This window comes from Aythya ferina (genome assembly GCF_964211825.1).
Source record: "Aythya ferina genome assembly, chromosome: 15".
NCBI classification, from domain to species: domain Eukaryota; kingdom Metazoa; phylum Chordata; class Aves; order Anseriformes; family Anatidae; genus Aythya; species Aythya ferina.
This window is the reverse complement of record NC_140314.1, coordinates 11014054-11036446: the sequence shown is the minus strand read 5'-3', so window position 1 is coordinate 11036446 and position 22393 is coordinate 11014054. Positions and strand designations below refer to the sequence as shown.

The 22393-nt window shown below is 40.9% G+C and overlaps 1 protein-coding gene across 10 annotated transcripts in view; it reads left to right on the top strand.

Moving 5' to 3' along the window:
• The window catches only part of NPRL3 (NPR3 like, GATOR1 complex subunit), a 50392-nt gene that overhangs the window by 1330 nt on the left and 26669 nt on the right, over window positions 1-22393 (top strand). For 2 of the 10 annotated variants that reach the window (XR_014698314.1, XM_084537084.1), the window contains exons 2-7: window positions 1573-1642; window positions 6908-6946; window positions 10629-10758; window positions 14469-14543; window positions 17673-17826; window positions 18643-18724. Coding sequence is in view for 9 of the 10 variants with exons in the window: in XM_084537084.1 (XP_084393210.1) it covers window positions 1573-1642; window positions 6908-6946; window positions 10629-10758; window positions 14469-14543; window positions 17673-17826; window positions 18643-18724 (550 nt within the window). In the remaining variant the exon portion in view is untranslated. Of the gene's footprint in view, window positions 1-1572; window positions 1643-6907; window positions 6947-9355; window positions 9417-9504; window positions 9898-10628; window positions 10759-12306; window positions 12992-14468; window positions 14544-14750; window positions 17235-17489; window positions 17568-17649; window positions 17827-18642; window positions 18725-22393 lie in introns of those variants that run through there. The other 8 variants (XM_084537086.1, XM_084537087.1, XM_084537089.1 and 5 more) reach the window with 7 other exon arrangements.

Genomic DNA, 22393 nt, shown 5'->3' with positions numbered 1-22393 from the left:
ACCTCCCTGGGCCACCCATCCCACTGTCTGACTGCTCTTCTGAGAAGAAATGTCTCCTCATTTCCAACCTGAACCTCCCCTGACACAACTTGAGGCCGTTTCCTCTTGTCCCTTCAGTCCATTGTGTTGAATAATAAGGTGGAGGAGGTTTCATTTATACAGGAAAACAGGACCTTCCGGGTCTCAGCCGGTTGCTGCGGAGGCAGTTTCACTTGTACCTCTTTCTCCATCTCCAGCCCCAGCAGGTATCTGGGAAGCACTGAGACCTGCTTTCAGCAGGAGTCAGCCTGGAGCCAGGAGTAGGATAACTGTGCGTGTGCCTCTAAATGAGAATCAGTGTGGCCACTGCTACTTGCCAGCGGGAAGAGGTGGAGGCTCTGCAGGGTGACAGGCTCCCCAGGGTAGTGCTCATGGCACCGAGCCTGTTGGAGTTCGGGAAGCATTTGGAAAATGCCCAGACACATGGTTTGTTTTTTGGGTTGTCCTGTGAGAAGCCATGAGTTGGATTTGATCTTTGTGAGTCCCTTCCAACTTGGTATATTCAGTAAATTCTATAAATTCTGTGTAGTCTTCTCTTGGGTCTGCAATGGCTGACATGAAGCCATGCTTGTGCTGGCCCTGTGCAGCCAGCGTGGCTGGTTCTGTCCTGCACTTCGAGGTGCACTGCTACTAAAAAGCCAGAGCAGCTTTGAGAGGCCTTAGCATGGTTAGTGCCTCAAGATCACAGCGTCATTGCTTGCAGATCTAAGCCATTTCCAGGCAATGTAATTGCAGGTAAGTTTGAAATGATTTTTGATTTCTGTGTGAGTTTGGTGCCTAAGAATATTTGATGATTTGGACCTCAATAAGAACATACCAAACTGAACATGAGAGTCACCTGGTAGGTGAGTATCGTGGTCCGTGGCCTCAAGTTGTTCTACATGAATCTTTGCCAGCTGCCATGTATCATGGGAGATTTGACACCCCTTTTTAGGTTGTGAGTAATTTTTTACTGAGCAAAAGTAATTTTTGAATCCCTCTCTGTTTTTTATAAGAAAAATCATCACGTATATATATCATGTGTATATATATATATCACATATATATATATTTGCTGTCAGTTTCCCTCCTGTCTCTCTCCTGCTTTTTGTTTGCAAAAGATTTTGATATCTGACATCGCAGAGGGGGCTTCTGGAGCATTATCATTCTACTGAAACCTGAGTAATAATAAGGGAAATTAATTGGTCAGATTTTTATTTTCCACTCTCTTGAATTGCAAACTGTTACCTGGTACTTAAGAGAAAAGTTACTTCTCTGTATGTTTTGCTTTCTTCTCTGTATTCCCTGAAAATGTAAGCTTCTCCTATTTTTTAATGTGTTTATGAGTAAAAATAGAAAAATAATAATAATAAAAAAACCCTAACATACCAAGATCTGGTATTTCCACTTAAAAAGGAAAGGATTCTTACTTTTAATGTTACTTTTTTGGAGCTTGATTACAGATGATTTTTAAAAGGACACAGACAAGTATTCTTTAATGTACACTTTAAGGAGGTTGTTCCTTGAAAAAAATGTCTTTATTCTTTGCTTTAGATAAACCAAGGAGTCGATATGCTGTGAATAGCTCTGGTGACACCTCAGAGGATCAAGATGGGGACTCCAGGTAGGGAGAAAACGTTTCACTTTGTCTGAGTTTGAAACAGGAGGAGATGGCCTCTCTTTCTCTTGCCTGCTAGTTCAGCAGGCAAATTCTCTTACAGTGTATAGAAGACCTGCAAAGAGATGCTTTAATGCCAGGTTATGAGCAAATCAGTGCTTGTTAATGAGGAATGTCTCACGAGTGAATGCTAGTGAGTCTGTTGTTTTCTGGGCAGGGTATTGTTCAGATATTTTGTGCTTGTTAGAAAGGCAGTATTACTCTTTCAAAGCTAGGAGTATTAATCCTTTGGCAAAATTCCACTTTTCTCTACCTGCATACCTCTAACTGGATATATTGTATAGTTGCCTCAGATTCTTCCTTAGCTCATATAATTGTCATACAGAATTGCTCTATGCTAATGAGTAACTAATTTTGTTTCTCCAGACATAGCTGCTTGTGTATCCATGGAGTGAAATAGTAGCTCAAAAGGATACTGAGACTTAGAGATAGTTTTTCAATTACAGGAAATCAGTGGGTCATTGCACTGAAAAAATGCACTAAAAATAATGTATGTTGTTCAGCATGCATATACATAGAAATGGACCCTCTAATTAGTTTTTGGAGAAAATCTGTAATTTGCCGCATTGTTCTAAATTTATCTCTATCAGGTATGAGACAAATCTGGGCCATAGTTCAGTTCCAGATCTTTTTTGAGATGTGTCTTTTAATTTCAAATATTAACAATGGCATAGTTGGTGCTGTTCTCTAATACAAGAATTAAAAAAAAAGTTGTCATCACTTGTCCTCAAAAAAAGAAATGAATATCCCAAACTTGCAAAGTTTAATCTTGTTCTTACATTTGACTGAGAATAGTTTCACTGAAATTAAAACCACCTATAACAGGAAACTTCATCAAGTTTGTATGTTTTTCCAGGACTGGGACCTTATGAAAACAGATGTAACACATCTTGTTTAGGGTCATTTGTATGTATTGCATCTTTTCGAAACCTTTAAATAGTTCTACCATGTCTCCATGGGACGTAGTGTGCTATGAGCCACAACTCCAGTGGGACCACACTACGTCTTGAAGTCTGATATTTGTTGAATGACATTTCAGACTGTCCTGTGGACAGCATGTCCTAACATGCATGTTAGGAGGGCTCTGTGCATGTTTGTTGGTTATCTCAGGGATTTTGTTGGTAGCTGTTCAAAAACCCTGTCTCCAGTATTTCCCTAGATAGATTTAAGGCAATATTGGAAGCGAGCCAGCTTCTTTTTGATACCTATTCTTGTTGCCTCTTCCACTTTGGCAGGTTGGACAAAACACATAATGCAGAGCTGTGCTCGCCAGATGTTGTCTGTGGTGCTGAATTAGTGTGATGCAATATTGGCTACTACTGTGGTGGAAGAAGAGCTTTTATCACTTCAAATTACAGTCAGATGAGAAAAGTGCTCTTAATTTAGTATTCTGAAACTGGTTGTAAGTGTATTGAATGTGCTGGCATGTAACCTAAATTAAACAAAGAGTTAAATTATTTTATTATAGTGGAGTCCAGAAATTAGTGGTTGAAGGCTAATGCTCGAGTCTGTTGGGTCAAGTATTTGTTATTAAGCTTTTAGTGTTTAAAAGAATTTAGGGAACCGACTTCTCTAGGCTCAAAGTATCAGCTTATTGGCAGTCCATCAAGTGGGTCTGGACAGTTCTGAAGTGCTGAGTGAGAGAGTATTAAGACAGAAATCCCGCTCTGTAGTGATGGTCTTCAGAGAAAAATTGCTATTTGTACAGCCTTACATATCAGTACATACAAATCCATGCTGTACTCTCTGTAGCTGATGGTTGTCAAGTTTACTGGAGTTCATAGCCTTATAGTTACATCGATGTAGTTGAGGTGCCAGCCAACGCAGGTCTATTAGCAGGAGGGCCCTTATTACTATCCTATGGATCTGTCAATCGCTGCTATTCAGGTAAAAGGGGAGTGGGGGAAGCGGAGCATCCGTATTGCTCTGCCAGATCTTGAGGCCCAGCACACTGCTTGTGCTGCTTCCACAAGTATACATCGACATTCAGAAATGCAGTGTTTTTCAAAATTGGGTTTCTTTCAGTTTTGTTTATGGAAAAGCCTTTCCTGAATACCAGTGTAATTCATGTTGTAAATCCATTGAAAAAGCTGCCTTTCACACTAAGACAGAAGAGAAGCTTTCAGATTCATTTAATGCAGCCATACAACTGATGCAGCAGCTAAATATCCTTCTCTTCAGCGATAGCAACTAGTAAAAGAAATAACTGAAGCTTTCATATGTAGGTAGAAACCATATGCAAGTCTTCGGTACACAAGCCCATCTTCCAGCACAAAGTGAAAAGCGATTTTCAAAGTCATGTACAACAGGTGGCTCAGAGTTTTGATCTGTATCTGTGTTAGGAGTAACAAGAGTTGATGCCTGTGGAGCATAAGAGATCCTTGGGGAAGAGTAGAGGCTGAGAAGTGCAAAAGGTCTTGGACAGAGCGAGATGCATATGATTTATGACCTGTGTGAGTAGACTAGGGAAGGAAAGAGCTTAAATATCATTTACTGTAAAACCAGTACTGTTGCTGAGCCCGTGGGATTATTCCTCAGCAGTGTTCTGATTCTTGCTCCTGAGCTCCAGTTTGGAGTGCTTTTTATGTTTCTGCTGAAGGCTGGAGAGACCAGGAGTGGAGCGACTGGATTTGTGAGAGCCATCCCTGTTTCTTGAGTGGCAGTTCTGTCCCTGTAGGTTTGTTCTTGTGCAGTGCAGTGGTGTAGCAATTCTCTTCCCGAAATGCTCGGTTTAGTAGTCCACAGAGTGAGAGGGTTTGTCAGCATGAAGTCCTATCTGTGTTCTGGTGGTATTTTCTTATTGGAGTTGTCCCAGATGAAAGTAATTTATGAAGTGGCTTTGTGTTATTTTTGGAAGGCTTCCTCAAGGAAGTGTTGGCAAAAAGATTCCTTTAAATCACCACATATCAGTAATCTCTCCAGATGTTTTTGGCAGCACAAACTGGGGCTTTGGAGAGGGCAGCCTGCTGTGTTGAGTGGTTTGATAACGTTTTATGTTCGTTAACAAAGGTTATTTCAGATCTCTCTTGCTGCTACAATAGTTCTCATGAGGGTTGGATGCATCTTCTTTTATAGTGGATGACTGTCCATGATTTACTGATAATCTAGGATGAAATGTGTCCTAGAAAAGGTTCAGTATTGCTTTTTTGCTAAGCTGTTGGAACCCAGATTGATTACTTTTGAGCGTACCTCTCATGGAGCGGTTAAGGTATATGTATTTCTTTATGACTTCAGAAAATTAGATCAGTTCAGGTGCCTTAACTCTCCATTTCCATATTTGTATGCATAATTTATTTTCTTGTGACCTTCAGACATGAGTTTCCTGGTCTTCATTATACTTTGTTTTTTTAAAGAAAAGTGCAGCCTATTCATGACAGTCCTGCCTCCGGGTTACTGGTGTGTATCAGCTGTGTTGATTTATCTTCAGTGGAGCTGTGTATTTGGGTCTTTAGAATACAGATCTTTTCTTATCCTAAAGGCAAGTCAAGCATCAAAAGTGTTCAAGGTGTGTTGATGATGGCCAGGCAACAGAGAGGTATTGTTAAGATTCTGTCACTGTCAAAGCAAATCACCTGTCAAGTGTCTCTCTTTGCTGGCTTCTTCTCAGTCTTACATCATCTGCTCTCATCAAAAACATGCTTCATTTTTTGAGTGCTATATCAATAATATATACCCTTCACAACTTATGGAGATGCCCACCATCCTGGAAAAAGGTAAGGCAGTAAAGACATGTAGCAACTCTTGAAGTCTGAAGATGATGCTTTGTTAAATTTCTTTGAAGTGCATTTTGTAGTTTTCTTTGGAGGGGAGATACTCAGCAAAAATTCTAATGAAGATGCACACAGAGGAACATATGTTACACCAGACTTTATATTTTTTAGTAGTGTAACCAACTAACTGAGGGAGATTTAGTAAGCTTGACAGCATTGATGTCATTAATTGGCTACATGCTTTTTGCTAAAAAACAAAACAAAAAAACAACCATCAAGTTACTGACAAACAAGGACTCAAATGTCCCTTTCTATCAAACAGTAGTTCTCCTGTGGTAATGTTTCTGTCTCCTCTGTCCCTCTTTCACTGGACCTCAGTATTCTCCCTTGTTATTTGTTCTGAAAGGCTTCCTTTCTGTAAGCCTGTGCTTTTCTGTTCACCCATCCATCCGTTTAAACATCCTTTCTGTAATATCACCCCTGTTGTATATTGTTTGTCCTTTGGGATTGTTCTACCTTTTCAACATGACTTGTGGAAATCTGCAGTCTTTGGGATTAAATAATTGTTGGAGGTTTTCATTTTGTCTCATTTCTACAGTGGACAGTATGAAGCTTTTATCAGATTAATTTTTCATTACAGATTCATTTTTCCAAAGTACTTTTTCCCTTGTTATTCGGAAAAAAACAAAAACAAAACAAAACCCAACCACCAAGCAGTTGATAGAATTAAAATAGGTATTTATTTCCCTGATACAAAAGTGAGTGCAGCTGCTAACAGAGCCTTGCTCTGCACACCGTTCAGGTTCTTTGCCTGAAAACTTTTTCTGCCTACTCTTCCTAAGTTACCTTCATGCTTGTGCTGTGATTCTGGACACACTTGTACCTATTGTTTAGATCCCTGTGGGAGAGCAGCAGCAGCTGTTTGTGCAAAGCCCTTTAAAAATAATGCTGGCTGTGTGTAGAACAGTGTTTGCCATCCTCTTTTTCTAAGTCTTGTGGGTATGGAAGCACTAGCACCAGTGGTGAAGAGCTCTGAGTCAGCTGGGGCTGCGTGGGATGTTCCTTTGGCGAAACCTCTACTGACAGTCTAGAAAACAAAGTGACGTTTATAATCTGCTCTAAATCAGACTACAACATCTTCTGTGTTTTTGTTTGTTTGTTTTTGTTTGTTTGTTTCTTGTAAGGTAAGCATCAATTTAAAAATGCAGTGTAAATGCAATTCCATAAATGCAGCACATTGTGGGAGGACGTTACAACAGTGTTAGTGAGAAGACTAAAATGCCTTCAGTTTCAGTCTGCAATGTGTCCCAGGAATTCACCTACCATTAGTTTTGAGTCTTCTCAATACTTGTCATTCCTGTACAGAAGTTTAACTCTTAATAGATCATCGTAGTATTTAATGTTATCTTTTCTCTTTTTTTTTTTTTTGGTGTGTACTTGCCTCGTTTATTTTCTTTTGTTATGTTTTTGTCTTGTGTTTATGGCCATGTTCCCATTTCAGAGACCAATGTCCTCTAACTGATGAGCAATTGGTTTCAGGGTAAGACCAAATGTTCTTAATAATCACCTCTGTCTAGAATGGCTTTCTTTTCTCACTATCCTTTTAATTGTGCTTTGTTCCTGGTTTCTACTTCACACCGAATGATGACATAATTATACGCTAAATCACAATGTCTGTAGGAAATGTATCGCTAAGGTTTTATGCTAGGATAATTACAAAGGTCCTACTAACATCGCTGCGCTTTCTGTAGGGTACCCAGAATGGGTGTCATACTGTCCCTCTGTGAATTGAGGAAAGTTGTGACCCTCCAAGAATAAAAAAATGTATAGCCTTAACATTGTAGTTATTCTGACAAGGAGCCCTAAAACAAATTGCTTTCTGACAAGCAATGAGTTAGAAGTACCGACCAGTAAGTACGCTATTCAATCTCACAGTAATTACGGAGAGCTCTTCAGAGACCAGGTTTTGAGCGGATGCTCCGGTTGCTTGCTCTTGTTGCCCCACAAAACTAAGCTGGGTGACTGCATTATACCCCTTCTTGAATGTGTGGAGGGCAAAGTACTTATCTCTGCCAGGGGCCCCAGAAGTATTAAGCCTCACCTCTAGTACCCATGTAGCAAAGATGATCACCCAGATAGTCAGCTCCCTTTCTAAACCACTTCAAAGACGAATTCCTTAGAAATAACTTACTTTGACTTCCTGTGAACCTTAAAGTTATTTTCCATCCTTGGGAAAAAAATATGTTTTTGTTCGATATTCTTGATATCCCTCCTCTTCTGTATGCTAAAGCAAAAGCAATTGTTGGTTTAGCTATGTCAGTTCCAGAGGAGGTGCTGGTGACAGCAGTCAGTCTGCACTAGTGTGGTTTGTATCATACTGCTGGATTGTCTGCTGCTGCCACAATGTCAAGCTCACCATAGGATATTTTGGGCAAATCAAAGCTTTTGTTTTTTTTGTATTTAGTTTCCAGTTGCTGAATTCTTTAGTAAAGGGAAAGTTTGCTTCCCTCTGTAAATCACAGAGCTCGGGCTAATCCCATGAAACAAAAAGGAACTGTTACTGCCCAATTGTGAAACCTAATCTGCTTCTAACAAACTCTTGGGCTCTGATAAGTCAGTGTTTTTAAGTCATCTTAGTATGCTACAGAGATTAGAAAACCAGTTTTAAAATATCTAAACTAAAATGTTGTTGTTTAAGATGAAATGATGAACTGAAATGAAGGGAATGACATATCAGTTGTCCCTCAATTTCCCTCTTGTCCAGAGGCCTAAGAAATGTATAAAAGATGTGGAATGTTTTCGGAGGGATTTGGAACAAACAACCAAACCAATGCTTCTAGGCTGTCAGACCAGGAGAATGAGTCTGGAGTCCAGGTCTCTCTGGAGAGCCTGTGGTGATACCAGGTGCCTGTACCCATCAGGTAGACCCCCTGCTACACAACAGAGGGTTATATATCCTGAACATGTCATCTGGCTGCAGTTGCAGCGCTCTTCCAGAAAGAGAGGTCTTGGCTAGCAAGAAGATGGGGAAGACATTACAAAATTAAGCTTTTAATCTTGTGCTCCTCACAGAGCCAAATAGGAGGTAATGCAGAGGTGGGTGTCAGTGTCGTGAGCTATCCTGGGGCACTGCTGAACTGTTACATTCAGCACCACAGCTGTGTGTGAAAAGATCTCGTGGTGGAATTCTGTGTAAAAGTGAAATCTTAACAGAGGTGTAAGTCGTCATTAATGAAGTTTGGTTTTCCAGCTCTCAAGGCATCCTTTGCCAAGGCTGGGGGAGGGAAGAACAACTCATTTTTTACAAGCAAGCAGGCACTTCCTAGTTTACCCTGTTTCTACCTCTGCTTACTAGAGCATATGCTCGTTTTTGATCCATTGTTCTTAGAGTTTTCCTGGCTCTGTGACCAGGCTAGTATCTAACACAGCTGGGCATGGCAGAAAGAGGAGGGAAAGCTCACTGCTGTCGTGGTGACTTTTTCCTATTTTGGATGTGATCTCCAGGAGCTGTCACGTGAAGTCCAGCTGGAGGAAGCTTTACCTTTTCCTCATGAAATCCATGTGTCGTGCAGCCCAGTCCAGCGCAGTGGCCGGGGAGCACGGGTTCAGTGGCCCCAGGAGTCTCTGGCTAGTCTGCCCATCTCTCTGCTAGCCCTCAGCTGTGTTCAGCATCCTGTGTGAGCAGAGCAGCCAGGGATTTGGAACTTTGTACAGAGCTGCTCCCTCCATTAGCCAAACATAAGCAGGATGGTGAGGAGGACCTTTTTGTACAAGCATCAGAGGCTTTGGCAGTTTGGAAAGCCCCTGTATTATCCTGCATCTTCAGTATATGTAGGTCTAATGACAGCAATAGCCCCTGGGTCATATGCAGATAGATACAGACTAAAGACCTGGCTGTGTGCTTGTCTTAGTTTCTGTGGTACTCCATAACTCACTCAGAGTGAACCAGGAGCGTGGTACATTAAGTCCTTCCCTGGGCACTGAGGGCTCGCTTGTGGCCGAGAGATAAGGTGAGTGCAGAACACACCCACGTCTGCCCTTTTCTCTGAGTGATACTGTGTTATCCGGGAAACCTGCGTGGTGGAGGGGGATGGTCTAACAGGGACACACATCCATGAATGCAAATAAAGAAACTGGATTAAACATTGCCATTATTTAAAAAACAGTCTCATCAGAAGCTGGCTTGAAATCCATTTGGTTAAGTGAGGGTCTTAGAGAAATCAGATGAGGAAAGAACATTGCTAATATCAAACCTTGCACTACTGCTGTCGTGAAACAACAAGAAGTTCCCTCCAGCAGCTAACTGAGGTCCCCTTTCGTATAGATTTGAGCTTCAGTGTCTCAGGGGACACCCTAAGGAACATGAGTATTTTTAAAAGAGAAGGCCAATGTTGTAAGGTCATCAGAAGTGGTTGCAGAATTCTTCCATTTTCACACTGGAATTCTTACCCAATTTGGAGCTGTGGCTGTATTTTACTTGGCAGACTCCTTGTAGGTACTTGCTGTCCTGTCTCGTGGTTGCAGTCTTCCCACCACAAATCCAGAGCAGTCCCCAGTACCACTAAAATGTGGTCAGCACTGAGGAGAGCCCATTGTCATGAATTTGTCTTGGTTTAGTTTATCAAATGAGGCCAGGTGATGCTAAGCAATTTTCAGCAGGGTGCTGCTGGTCCTTTGACCGCAGGTTGAGAGCTGTTAAGTGAGTAACTTTGAGTCTCACTGACTAGATTTGGAAAAGGAGGGACAAATGTAGAATATATTTTTCTTTTAATTGACTCAAGCTCTGTCTTGCCTTCCCCTTTGCCGCAATGGGTGGCTTAAAGATCTTTGTTGTGCTTGAGTGACAGGCTGTCTTGATATGTAGTTGCTTAGTAAGTTCATTAATCTGCAGCTAAATCCAGGCAATGGCTAACTCAGGCTGTTTTTGTATTTAAACAAACTGCATCTAATATTACCAATTTATTTTGCTGTGCATGTACTGAAATAAGCATGACACCACAGTCTTTGTCTTGAACGCTTCCTGTTTTATAATTGTGATGATCTGACAGATGTAATTAAGGGATTCTTAATTTTCTATAATTGGGGGTATGCCAGGTACAGCAATTTATACACAATTTACAACTTAAAAAAAATCTCACAAGTTAAATACATCTGTATTTGGAGGAACATTCTGGGGGTATGCTTTTTGAAAACTGTAATAACTTTTGTTTCTGCTCTTCAAGGTTTTCAGATGTCATCCTGGCAACGATTTTGGCTACAAAGTCAGATATGTGTGGCAAAAAATTTGAACTGAAGATTGATAATGTTCGCTTTGTTGGCCACCCTACATTGCTTCAGCATGCCCTTGGGCAGGTATGGTAAGAGGTCTGCTTGGGGGGCATGCTTTCTTTTCAAACTCCATGGCTTAGTTAGGAAACTTAGAATTTAGAATGGATAAGTTTGCTTTTGATCCTGTTTCTTCCTGATTTCTGATTCTTGTGGATGCTCAAAGCTGCCTTTCTGTATTTCCAGATAACTACAGTGAGTAGCAAACTAAGGGAGCTGTGTAAGTGACTTACAGAAACCCCAGTCTGGTCACATTAGAAAAGGAGCTTGGGTAAACAGAAGTTTGCTAAGTGGTCCAGCTCAAAAAGCCGTTTCTCACCATGTTAGTTGTTGCAACTTAGCTTTTCATCACCATCAATTAGTATGGCAGTAAAAAACAAAACAAAAATCAACCAACCAAAAAAAAAAACAAACAAGCCCAAACCCTAACAAATGTTAAAAAGAGGTCTAAAATTTTCTTGTGGAGAAAGTTTGGCTGCTGTTTGTATTCAGACCTTGGTTTATGGTCTGTGATTGGAGTAAAAGCAGTTGTCACCCAGGTATGGAAAAGGCCCTGCTTAAATCTAGGAAAGAACTTGCATGGTTCTGCATGCAAAATATTCCCTTTCCCATTCCTTATCCTGACAGACTGTAAAAATGAACCAGGCTTTGGTAATTTCTAAATCCAACACTAATCTGTATCACTGAACTGCTTTCATCTCCTTTTTTGTCAAATTTGCTAAGTCGTTCATTTTTCCAGGCAAAAATCTGCTTGCCAATTCTGTCATCCTTTCTATCTATAATTAGAGGTGCAAACAGATTGTTGGCAACTGCTGCTTGGTATTTAGAGGACCAGACTGCTTTAGGACTGCTTTTATCCAAGTAAGAAGCTGGCTTCAAGCATCAAAAGGTGCCAGTGTTCCACTTCTGAAACTCACATACGAGTACAAGAAATGTGACTGAGCATCACCAAGACTCAGTTCTCAAATGTTTGAGCTGTTTTGGAAAACAGAATACAAGTTCCCCCAGACTGTGCAAGTACTTCAGTAAACACAACCTGCTGTGTTCAGAACAGCTGGTGCCCACTACCCTAGGACACTAAAAGTTCCTGGTGCTGGTGGGAGTGAGGTCAGGTGCTGGGAAGCTTAAGCAGTGTTTTGCAAGGTAGTTCTTGTTTTGCCATTCACATTTCTAGCTCTGACACTTAGAGCAAATAGAATGGTGGCAAAGAAGAGACAAGAAGGTGTTGCCTTGTTTTGTTTTTATAGAGACTGTTACAGCCCACCTCAGTAATGTGTGGCAGTTGACTCTATGAAATGATGGAGGAAAGGGCTAAGGAAGGGAGAGAGTGAGGGGATGCTCCAGACCCACTGTGCTGCTGTATGGGAGCAGCAAGGACCAGCCGCTCCTGGCGGATGGGCAAGCTGGGGTGCTGCTAGCAGGGCCTGTCACCTGTCTCACAGAAGGCAAGCAATGAACTGGGCCCAGGGTCCATCTGGAGAGCTCAGCCAGGAGTAAAAGGAGATGGAGCCACAGGTAGGGCTAGAGGACAAGGCTGCTGTGTACATAGTGCAGTCCCTCCAGGAGACACACTACCTACAGCATAGGTCTGAGGCCTATCCAAGAGACAGGGCTGGAGACCCCCAGCTTCAGGGACCAAAGGCCCCATACTGAGCTTAAATGGGGCTCCTGGGTCATGCATGGGCAGGTGTGGGGACCAAGTGGTGTCGGCCAAGGCCATTAAGAGTGTTTGGTGCCCTCAGGGCCCTGACAACAGTGGTCTGTTCTCCCACAGTACCAGGTTCATTTATTTTGCCAATCTTGTCCAAAAGGCACAACTTCATAATTGTGGTGTAGTGAGTCTAAACTAAGTTGAAAAGTTGTATTTGCATTTGTTTACCACACGTTACACATTTTCTCTGCTTGTAGTCACTTTTATCCTAATTGCATGAAAAACCTCTTCATTTTCAGTTTGTCTAAATAAAATTACATCTGTGTAAATAAACAACATTATAGAGTGCTGTAAATGCCTTTTTGTTACTTCTAGTAGAATCTTTTTCTTGGCTGTGTCTTATCACCCCAGGAGGCACCCAGAACTTTCTAGTTTCCAGAATCTTCTGGATGTGGCAGCCCTTTCTACTAGTTCGTTTGGGTCTAAATCTGGGACCCTTAGGCAGTTAGTAAGAAGCTAGATTATTTCATCCCTGTCCCATGGAGCAAAAGCAATGACTGAAGTAACCTGACAGTCTCTGGTTTGGATTTCTTTGCAGTTCATGCTGCAGTAAGTTACTTCACAGGACAACTCAGCAAATTCTTCTTCAAATGAGATTGAGGAATTACAAGAGCACCAACATTTAATCATGTGCCAGACTGTCTTTTATGTAATGATATTCTGAATTCTTAAATTCTTTCATCATTTTCTTTTCCAGCTTAGGTCTTTTTTTCCACTCAAGAGGGGATATGAAAACTAGCTGTATTCCAGCTGATGTTAATGGTTGATTTTAAGGAAAGAATAGGATCAGTCCCTGCACTTAATGCTTTTAAGTCTTTATTGAAGTTCACAGGACATCTTGGAACCTATATCTCCAAAAGAACAAATAAGCACAGTAAATTGTTTTTGCCATACCCCTTCTCACTGCCTTTTTGATAGAACTTCATTTAACAATTTAGAAAAACAAAGGTATGCGTTACTACTTCTAGTTTTTCTGATTTTTAAGTGAAAGCATTCAGGAGTTCACCAGTGAGCAGTTTGTTGCTGATGCTCAGTACTTGTCAGAAAGGCTGGAAGCAGCTTTGCTGTTGCTAGCTTCTTTGTGTTTGCCCTGCCTCGGACACTGCATTAACTTTATGCCCATTCATTGTGGTGTAGAGGCAGAATATTAGGCTAGATGATTGTTCAGGTGGTTTATACTTCAGGTTGGACTGAGTGTTCAGCAGGGAGCTTCGGGGAAGGCAGGGGTGTCCTCTGGATTTTGTGCTCCATCTTGTGGTGACACATAGTTGATTCAGAGATGTTAGTACTGGATTTGCAAATACAACTTGCTTGTCTTCGCTTCCTCTGCGCCTCCCCACAAGAAAGCCAGTACATGTGCTAAAGATTATGACACTAGGAAGCCTTCTGTTGCAGAAAGAACATTTTTTGGGGGGAGAGGGGGAAGGGAAGGCGTGCGTGATGGAGAATGCATTTGAAGTCCTGCAGGAATGTAAACCAAACCTTTTATCTTAGTATTGTGCAAGTGCGTGAGATTGAATATGGGCAGTTCTCGAGCACAGTTTTTCTGATAAAAACAACAGCTTGCAACATGATGCAGTCCAAATGGGGATTTTAGGAAAAAGGAGAATATGTGTGGCATGGGGTGAGAAATCTGTAGTGTTTTCTGTGGTTAACAATATATAACAATTGTTTTAAGAAAAAATTATATCTAGGGCCCCTAATGGTGCTAGAATACATTAGTAAAGACATCTACTAATGCCGCTGTCTTAACCGATACACATTTCTATGATCCTTACCAAAATGTTTTGGTTTATGTTTTACCAGCTTCTCAGAAAGCATAAAATAACTGTAATACTTTAATAAGAAAATAATCATACAATTTTATTTTTTACAAGTCAAATTTTGATGGTAGAATTTGATTTGTCTGCTCTCATCTCTCAGCAAACTGTTATTTGACTGAGTTTTCTTTTTTTTTTTTTTTTCTCCCTTGATTACTTGTTCCGGAGGACAGTAGCATATGGGATTTCTTTCAAATATTTTTCAGGTATCCAAAACTGATCCCTCGCCAAAGAGAGAGATGCCCACTATGATTCTCTTCAATGTGGTGTTTGCCCTAAGGGTAAGTAAGGACTGCCTTCTAGTCATCTGGTAATGGAATGTCCTTCACATGTGTAACAGAATGCAGTAGGCTCATGTTGCCATAATCTCTTGTAAAACATTCAGTGCCCAATTTCACTGGGAGATTTTCATTTGAAATAACAAAACAAAGTAGAACACGACACTGAGAAGTTAGTAAGATTTCCAGCCCAGCATTATGTAGCCTCAAGCACAGTTGTTCTGTTCAGGATACATCTTAGAGCTTTTTTGTTCTGTTTTTTAAAAACCCGGACTATAAAGGCATGCAAGAAATCACTTTGAAAAATAGATATGAACCCTGTTACAAATCTTGCATGTGTCTTGTCTGTTGTTATTGACGAGCTGCTGACCTGCTGTGATGTTTCTAATCATGCAATTGAAGCTTGTCCAAGTTAGCTATGTGGAAAAGCAGCCTGTGTCTTACTGTCCTGTATGCCAGATGCCATTCTCTGCTCTACTTCTGCCTGGGGTAGGTCCAAATCCATACAGCACATTGCTGAGCCCTTGTAGCTCCATGCAGCTCTGGCCTTGGTGGTCAGTTCAGCGCCAGAAGCAGAGGCAGCAGCAAGCATGGACAGTGACATGTGTTTGGACAGACTTACAAGTTAGGGCCCTGCCATGGCTTTGGTTAACCCAAGCTTGTTCAGTGCAAAGCCATGAAGAAATCTGCTCTGTGCTCTCTAGAGCCATTACATTTTCCAGTAAGGTTTGCCAGCTTGGATCCAGACCTGGATGGGTGCTGGCTCTGTGTGTTAGCACGGTGCTGTAGTTTCTTGGAAGACATATCAGAACCAAAGGATAGAGTTTAGGCTCATGTTTAGAAAGGAATGGCATTTGTGTGTTTTTTCCTCTCGTCTCATAGCATTTTTCTGAGTGGGAACCATGTTCCTGGTATCATGGGCTTGCAGTTTCATCCAAGATTGGTCTGTGGATGAAGGTGCTCTCAGTTTAATGTCTGAAGAGTTTTTTTGGCTGTCCTTCTGTATTTGGACAAAACCTATCACTTTTTCTTTTTTTTTTTTTTAACCCTGATGCTCTTTTTGAAATGATACTTCAGAACAGCACTATTTAGAGCCCTTGATCATGCTTGATGATACAGAGCCATGTGCCTCTGCTCATTACCTGCAGGCCTCTTTATAATTAGTTGGATAGTGTTTGAAAGCTGCTTCTTTTTAGCCATGAGGCTGTTGTAAAAGAAGGAGCATGCCAGGGAGCAACTGGCTGTATGTAGCATTCTGAACGAGAAGCAGGAACATGTGAGGAATAAATACACTTTGATGTTAAACAAAAATCTGGAGCAAATATGTATGTTTTCCTTGGAGTTTCTTTTTAAGTCTACTCTGTTGATGAGATGTTGGTATCAGTGTTAAGGGATCCTGGTTTCACTAATTTGATAGTATAAAACCCTAGAAATTTCATTATGTTCAAGCATTATTTGATTTCTGAGCTCTGGCTTTCTCTTCACAGCCCACAGGTTACATCTGTGGAGCTATCGTATTGTTTTTGTGGCACATATGCATGTGAAGCAACATGCTGAAAATGAAGGATGGCATTGGAACAGCTGTCCTGCTGGAGATGGCTGATTTTTGCTTGACTAGGACTTTGGATACCATGTCATGATTTTAAAGCCTCCAGCTCCTTGACTGTGAAGTGACTTTTTTTTCCCCTTTTAGCACCGGTACTTTATACATGGCCATAGTCCAAGTGGCTTTTCTTCAGTGGAAAGGCAAGGTTTCACAAGAGACAATTATCCCAATCTGAATCAAGCAAGATATCGTTCATTGAGTTCTGCTGGGAATCCAGTGTTGCTGTGCTTTGGAACATTCTTAGGTTAGGAAGATCCAAATTTGCAATACAGAAGTTGATTTTAAATTTCACGCATTAAGAGCTGTTAGCTTCAAAAGTTTTGATCTTTTAGTAACACGTACATTCCTCTTGTCTGCATTTCTTTAGAATCTGTTTTCTAGTGGTTCTCCTAGGAAAACTCACTTTTTTGCATTTTGGCACTGTGAGGATACTGATGTACTATGTGCTTAATATAGCATTTAATTGTGTTTGCCAAATGAGACACTCTTACTTCACAGAGAGCTGTCAAGTTTTTGGAAAGTGCTATGTGTAAAGCAAGCGAATTTTTTTTTCCTAGCAGAGTCTAGTGCACTGCAAAGTGTGGGTGGAGGTATTCTGTGATAAAGATGAGCCCATCTGCAGCGGGCAGACAGAGCAGGCAAAGTCCCAAACACTGTAATCAGCACTGATCCTGCTGTGTTTAAGCTCAGGGTTACCAACGTGTCGTGACTCAGCAAGAAGAGTGGAATTTGAAAATGTTGACTCATGGTTTGCTAGTTTACATGCCAAGTTATCACTTGCTAGAACTGTAAATTCCTTTAAAAGTCTTAACAAACATGAAGCAGCTGCTTACTGTGCACTTTCTGACTAGAGCTGCTGAGTCCCCCCTTATCAGCTGTACTTATGTGATAGATTTTTCTAGCACTTTCGTTCCGGGACTTGCACAAATGCAAGTGTTTGTAATAAGCCATATTTGTGAAATGCTTTGGAATGTATGTCCAGATTCATTTTGCTTTTGTATCAAAGTGTTGATCATTTGTTGGTACTACTTACATACTGACAAGACAAATGCTAGTTGTATAAGACAAACTTCAGTACAACCAACATGGTGAGAGTGGGCTATGTTAAAGGCACTGCAGTCCTTATACTCCCAGTGAATTTAACCTGAACATTGTGATGCGCTTCCTTTTCAAATAACTTGACATTTTCTTTTCTGGCTATGTGAAATTGAGTTCTTTGGTCTCTTTGCTAGCAAAAGGCCTAGTAACAGCTGGAAAAAAAAACAAAAAACAGATACGAGTATCATACTCCAGGTGCTGTGTTAATTTGATGTTCATGAACAAGTCTATAAGTCCCTCACTTTCATCTTCCTTAACTTTCTCTGGGAGCTTTGTTACTGTCAGAGAAAACTCTATTCTTCAGCCAGTTGCCAGAGAGACCGGTATCTGCTGAAGATAATTGCTTTGATTACTTATCCATCACTCTAGTTCCATAAATGTGACTGTGGCTGAATGACCAGACAGTTTCCCTTCTGTGTTGCCTGTAGGCCAATGCAGATCCATCAGTGATAAACTGCTTACACAACCTTTCCCGTCGAATCGCCATCGTCTTGCAGCATGAGGAGCGCCGCTGCCAGTACCTGACCAGGGAGGCCAAGCTGATCTTAGCTATTCAGGATGAAGTGTCTGCCATGTCAGAAAGTAAGTGTTGAGCTTAGCTTTGTGTACAACTCTATTTGTGCAGGAGCACTTTTTCAGAGAAGTGCTGATTGTGCCTTTTTCTTTTGTGGCAGCGATCAGAATGAACAAGTTTTGGTGCTCTTTAGCATTTTTACAGCTTTTGACTGCATTTTTCCTCATCCAAGAAAACTATCCCTGTGCAGAGACGTCAGGTTTAGAAGTGAAGTAATTTGGTTGCTTTCCTTGCTAGCTTGGTTCAGAACAATCATTGGAGAGGGTGTACTGAACCATCATGTTTGGATCTGCCTGTTAGGATGATGTGGAAGAACTCATATGTAGCTACTTCACCCAATGTAGAGCAAGTTTCCTATGCTCTAACACTATGTTTAGTTACTAGACTTCTTGTGTGGAAATTTTACTTTTACATGTAGTTTCCATGGCCAACAGATTTTTATGCACAGCATTTTTATAGACCATGCTTTATAGCAACTTATTATACTAATATGCACCATCTAAGGTGAACTCTTACTGACACATCATCTTGCTTCAAGTATTGAAAATAAAACCTAGTATGTATAGAAACAAAAACACTGAAAATGATCACGTCAAGTTCACAGGTAATGTGTTTAACTAAGTTGAGGATCAGAAGTTGGCATTAATTCATTGTTATTATCTTAATGGTTAACTTGGATTATCATAAAAGCTTTGAAATAGAAATGTAGATTAAAAAGATATGGATTCTGTGCCTAAGGTACTGGCTTTGCCTAGAGGGGGAAAAGGAAATTCTCTCTGCTTTGAAATTATTTGTTTGCTTCCTTGTTTTGAAATTTTCCATAGCCACAGAAGGGCCACAGTCACCTTTTCATCATATCCTGCCCAAGTGCAAATTGGCCAGAGATCTCAAAGAGACTTATGACAGGTAAGCAGGTTTTCCTTCATGGCTCATAGTATGTTGCTTGTCACTGAAACCTCTTGGCCCTGTTCCTTCGGAGGTTATCTATGTCTTTATGCTGCTGACTCATTGAGATTTGGGTTTAGATGAGGTGGAGGCTAGGTGTCAGGTAAAATGTTTGCAGAATCGCTATCCTAATCATCACCTTGGTCTCCCTTTGGATATATTATGTTTCTTAAAAGTCGGTGATCTGTTGCAGCTTCAATAATTATTTTCCTCTTTGGCACAAAGGCACATAAGGATAAACGAATTGTAAAACTGAAAAATCTGAATATAAAATATGAATATTTTGTCTCTGTAGTAGTGCTATAAACCTGCAAGTAAGAGAAAAATGCTGCGTATAGCACTGATGGCAACGTTAGATACTGCCTTGGCTTCATTTGGTTACACTGTGCATGTCTGGACAGTGAATTTGGATTAGGTGGTGAGACTTTCAGCAGAATGGAAAGTGTAACATGCTGTTTCTTGACTGGATTAAAGGTTCTGGTGAGGATTTCAAGGAAGCGTTGAGCTAGTGTTGAATTTCAGCAGGAGTCGGGCACCCAGCTCCTCCAGCATACTGCTTCAACCGTATGTCAGTGCTGATTCGTCATGCAGAGCAGACACCTTTATTCAGGATATGCACTTGGCAGGAGAAAGACAGAAGACAGAAGGGTTTGGTGGGGTGAAAGATGAGCCCCTTGACTAGTGTGTTTGTCTGGACTTAGGAAAACTACTGTTGAGTTCCTTCGTTGATTGTCAGGCACGGTGTATGAACTTAGACCAACTCTTTAGCTTCCCTAGGTCACAATTTCCTTTGTTCAAATGGAACAATCACGAAGACCGGGAAGGCAAGGCACTGAAAACCTAGATAAATTAATGATTGTAAACACGTTATAAAACTTCTAATGAGCTGTTTTTACTGTGTTCAAGAGCTGTGAATTTCAGCCTATTTGGAATGAGTGTAGCACACTGATCAATTAGATTCTCACAAAATGTATACTAAATTTTAAAATAAGGCTGCTTTTTTTTTTTTTCTTTTGCATAGCCTGTAATTCTCATATCAAACTTTTCACTTGCTTTTTACGTTTCTCTGTTCCTCTCAGGGTATGAATTCGTGACTGGGCAGATACTGATCTTGTTTCCAAACATTTTAGTGACACAGTGACATCTTGTGGCATTTAACTGTGACTGGAGGAACATATAGCCCAAGCTCATGGAGTAGTACTACTGTCCTTCCATGCAATAAGGAGTAGACTGGCCATGGAGAAACACACATTGGTGCTGGCTCCCAGATATAAAACAAAGCAGTCTCCCTCATTTCCCTCATTTAGGCATTGTGGGTGGGGTAGAGGACATGCATGTCATATTTTAACATGATTTTGCATGACATTGTCACAAGCAAGTTAAGAATTAAACTGTTGGTAAAAGGATAAATGACTTTGCATTTGATTGGAAAGCTCTCTTTGAAAAGTCATTAACAGTGTTAGCTGGATAGGTAATAAGGTGGTGTTCTGCATTTTCCATTAATGCTTTATACGAGAAAATAGGAAATATGCTTATTACACCTGCAGGCAGATAGGGTGAGAGGTGCAGCAGCACCTTGCAGGGCAAGCATATAACTAAAATAATTTTTTGGTCAAGTAGAAGAAACTGTCCAGCACTGGAGGGACAGGGACCTGCTGGAGCAGGTCCAGAGGAGGCCATGAGGATGGTCAGGGGGCTGGAGCTCCCTCCTCTGCTGTGAAGAGAGGCTGAGGGAGCTGGGGGTGTTCAGCCTGGAGAAGACTTTTAATACCTAAAGGGGGCTTGTAAGAAAGATGGAGAGAGACTTATAACAAGGTCATGTAGTGATAGGACAAGGGCTAATGATTTTAAACTAAAAGAGGGTGGACTTAGATTATGTATAAGGAAGAAACTATTTATTGTAAGGGTGGTGAGGCCCTGGCCCAGGCTGCTCAGAGGAGCTGTGGGTGCCCCATCCCTGGCAGTGCTCAAGGCCGGGCTGGGTGGGGATTTGGGCAGCCTGGCCTAGTAGGAGATGTGCCTGCCCATGGGACTAGGTGATCTTTAAAGGTCACTTCTAACACAAACCATTCTATGATTCTGTGATAAGTGCATGCAGTGACAATGTACTGTTTTAAATATATGGGCATTTCTGGCATAGCCTTTGGCATAAGGAAATGTCATAGTTAGGTGGAGAGGGCACTTTGAATTGCAGATGGGAACCCATCTCCCCATTTGAGATTTGCTCAAGCCAGCATTTCCTAGTGCCTGCTTGTTTTGGAATTCCAGTCAAATGCTTCTTGAATTATTGCAGTTGCTTCAGAATTGCTGTCTAGCCTTTGGTTTCCTGTAGATGGTGCTGAGGTGTTTCAGGCAAGACCCAACATGTCCCTTAGTAAGCTGGTTTGTAGTAAACCATGAGTGTACAAATCTTTTTATAGCTCAATGTCCTTTGCATTTTGAATGAAATGTCCTTATTTTATAAGGTAGTAATCAGTAGCCAGGTCATTTTGACTGTAGTGCTACTGCTGCTGTTGTAACTGAGTATTATTAAACTGACAGTTTGGAGGTAAGCAACATTTAGTTCCTGGGACCTTTTTGGCTAATACCTAAAACCAGATGTTTCTCTTCCATTAGTTGAGAAAACAAGTTTGAAAATCTTTTTCACCTTCCCCTCAGAGGAAGGGGAACCTTTCCTGCTTTTACAATGGGGGCCTCCTGTAAGCCAGCGTTCAATTTAAGGAATTAAGACTACTTTCACCAATTGTTAGAGCGGATAATTTGTTAGCTTGATGATAGCTAAGTGCCCATCTGTTTTTAGCAAATTTTTATTAGCTTTATATTAGAAGAAAAGTGAAAATACTATTTTTTGAGGGGGAGGAGAGGATTGGTTTTTGTTTATTTGTTTTTAATATACAAAGAGCCTTTATACATTTTAGCCTAGTGGGATTTGAACTGACTGGTGGATCTAGCCTCTCATCAACTTAAGGGGAAGAGGAATAATTATATGAAAATTAATGAATTATTATATGTTATTTATATGACTGTACTATGACATATAAGCCAACTACAGTTAGTTGACCAAAGGACAGTGAGTGTGTCTTTTACAGGGAAGAGTAAAACTATTTGAAAGTTCCAAATAGTCACAACCTCTAGCAAAAATAAACTCAAAAGCTACAAGCTCACCCCTACAAAACTAGCAAGCATGTTATTAATATATGGTGTAAACAGGATAAACATAAGATGTGGTGTGTGTGTAGGAATTCATAACCAGTTTATAAAATGTGAGGTGGGATTGGCTGTGTTTTGCTGATAGTTGTGAAAAAGAAGGCTGGGATTCTGTAGGATCTGGCCAACTTTAAGATTCCCATTTTGGGGGGATTAAATCACAGTTGCTATTCAGGGCAAAGCATAAGAACAGAGCAAAAGAGCATTGATATTCCCTAAAATATTCCACAGCTTCCTGCAGCTTGCAGCTCTGGAGGTGCTTTGTGTATATTCAACAGCCTTAAGCTGATCTCATTTCCCAAAATTAGTTCACTCTCCTGCAAGCCAAAGTAAATATTTAACAACCACAACATCCTCTGATAAGGAGCTCCATGGCTTAACTGGTTGCTCTGTTTCTTTCTGTTTCTTTTTGAACTTTGCTCC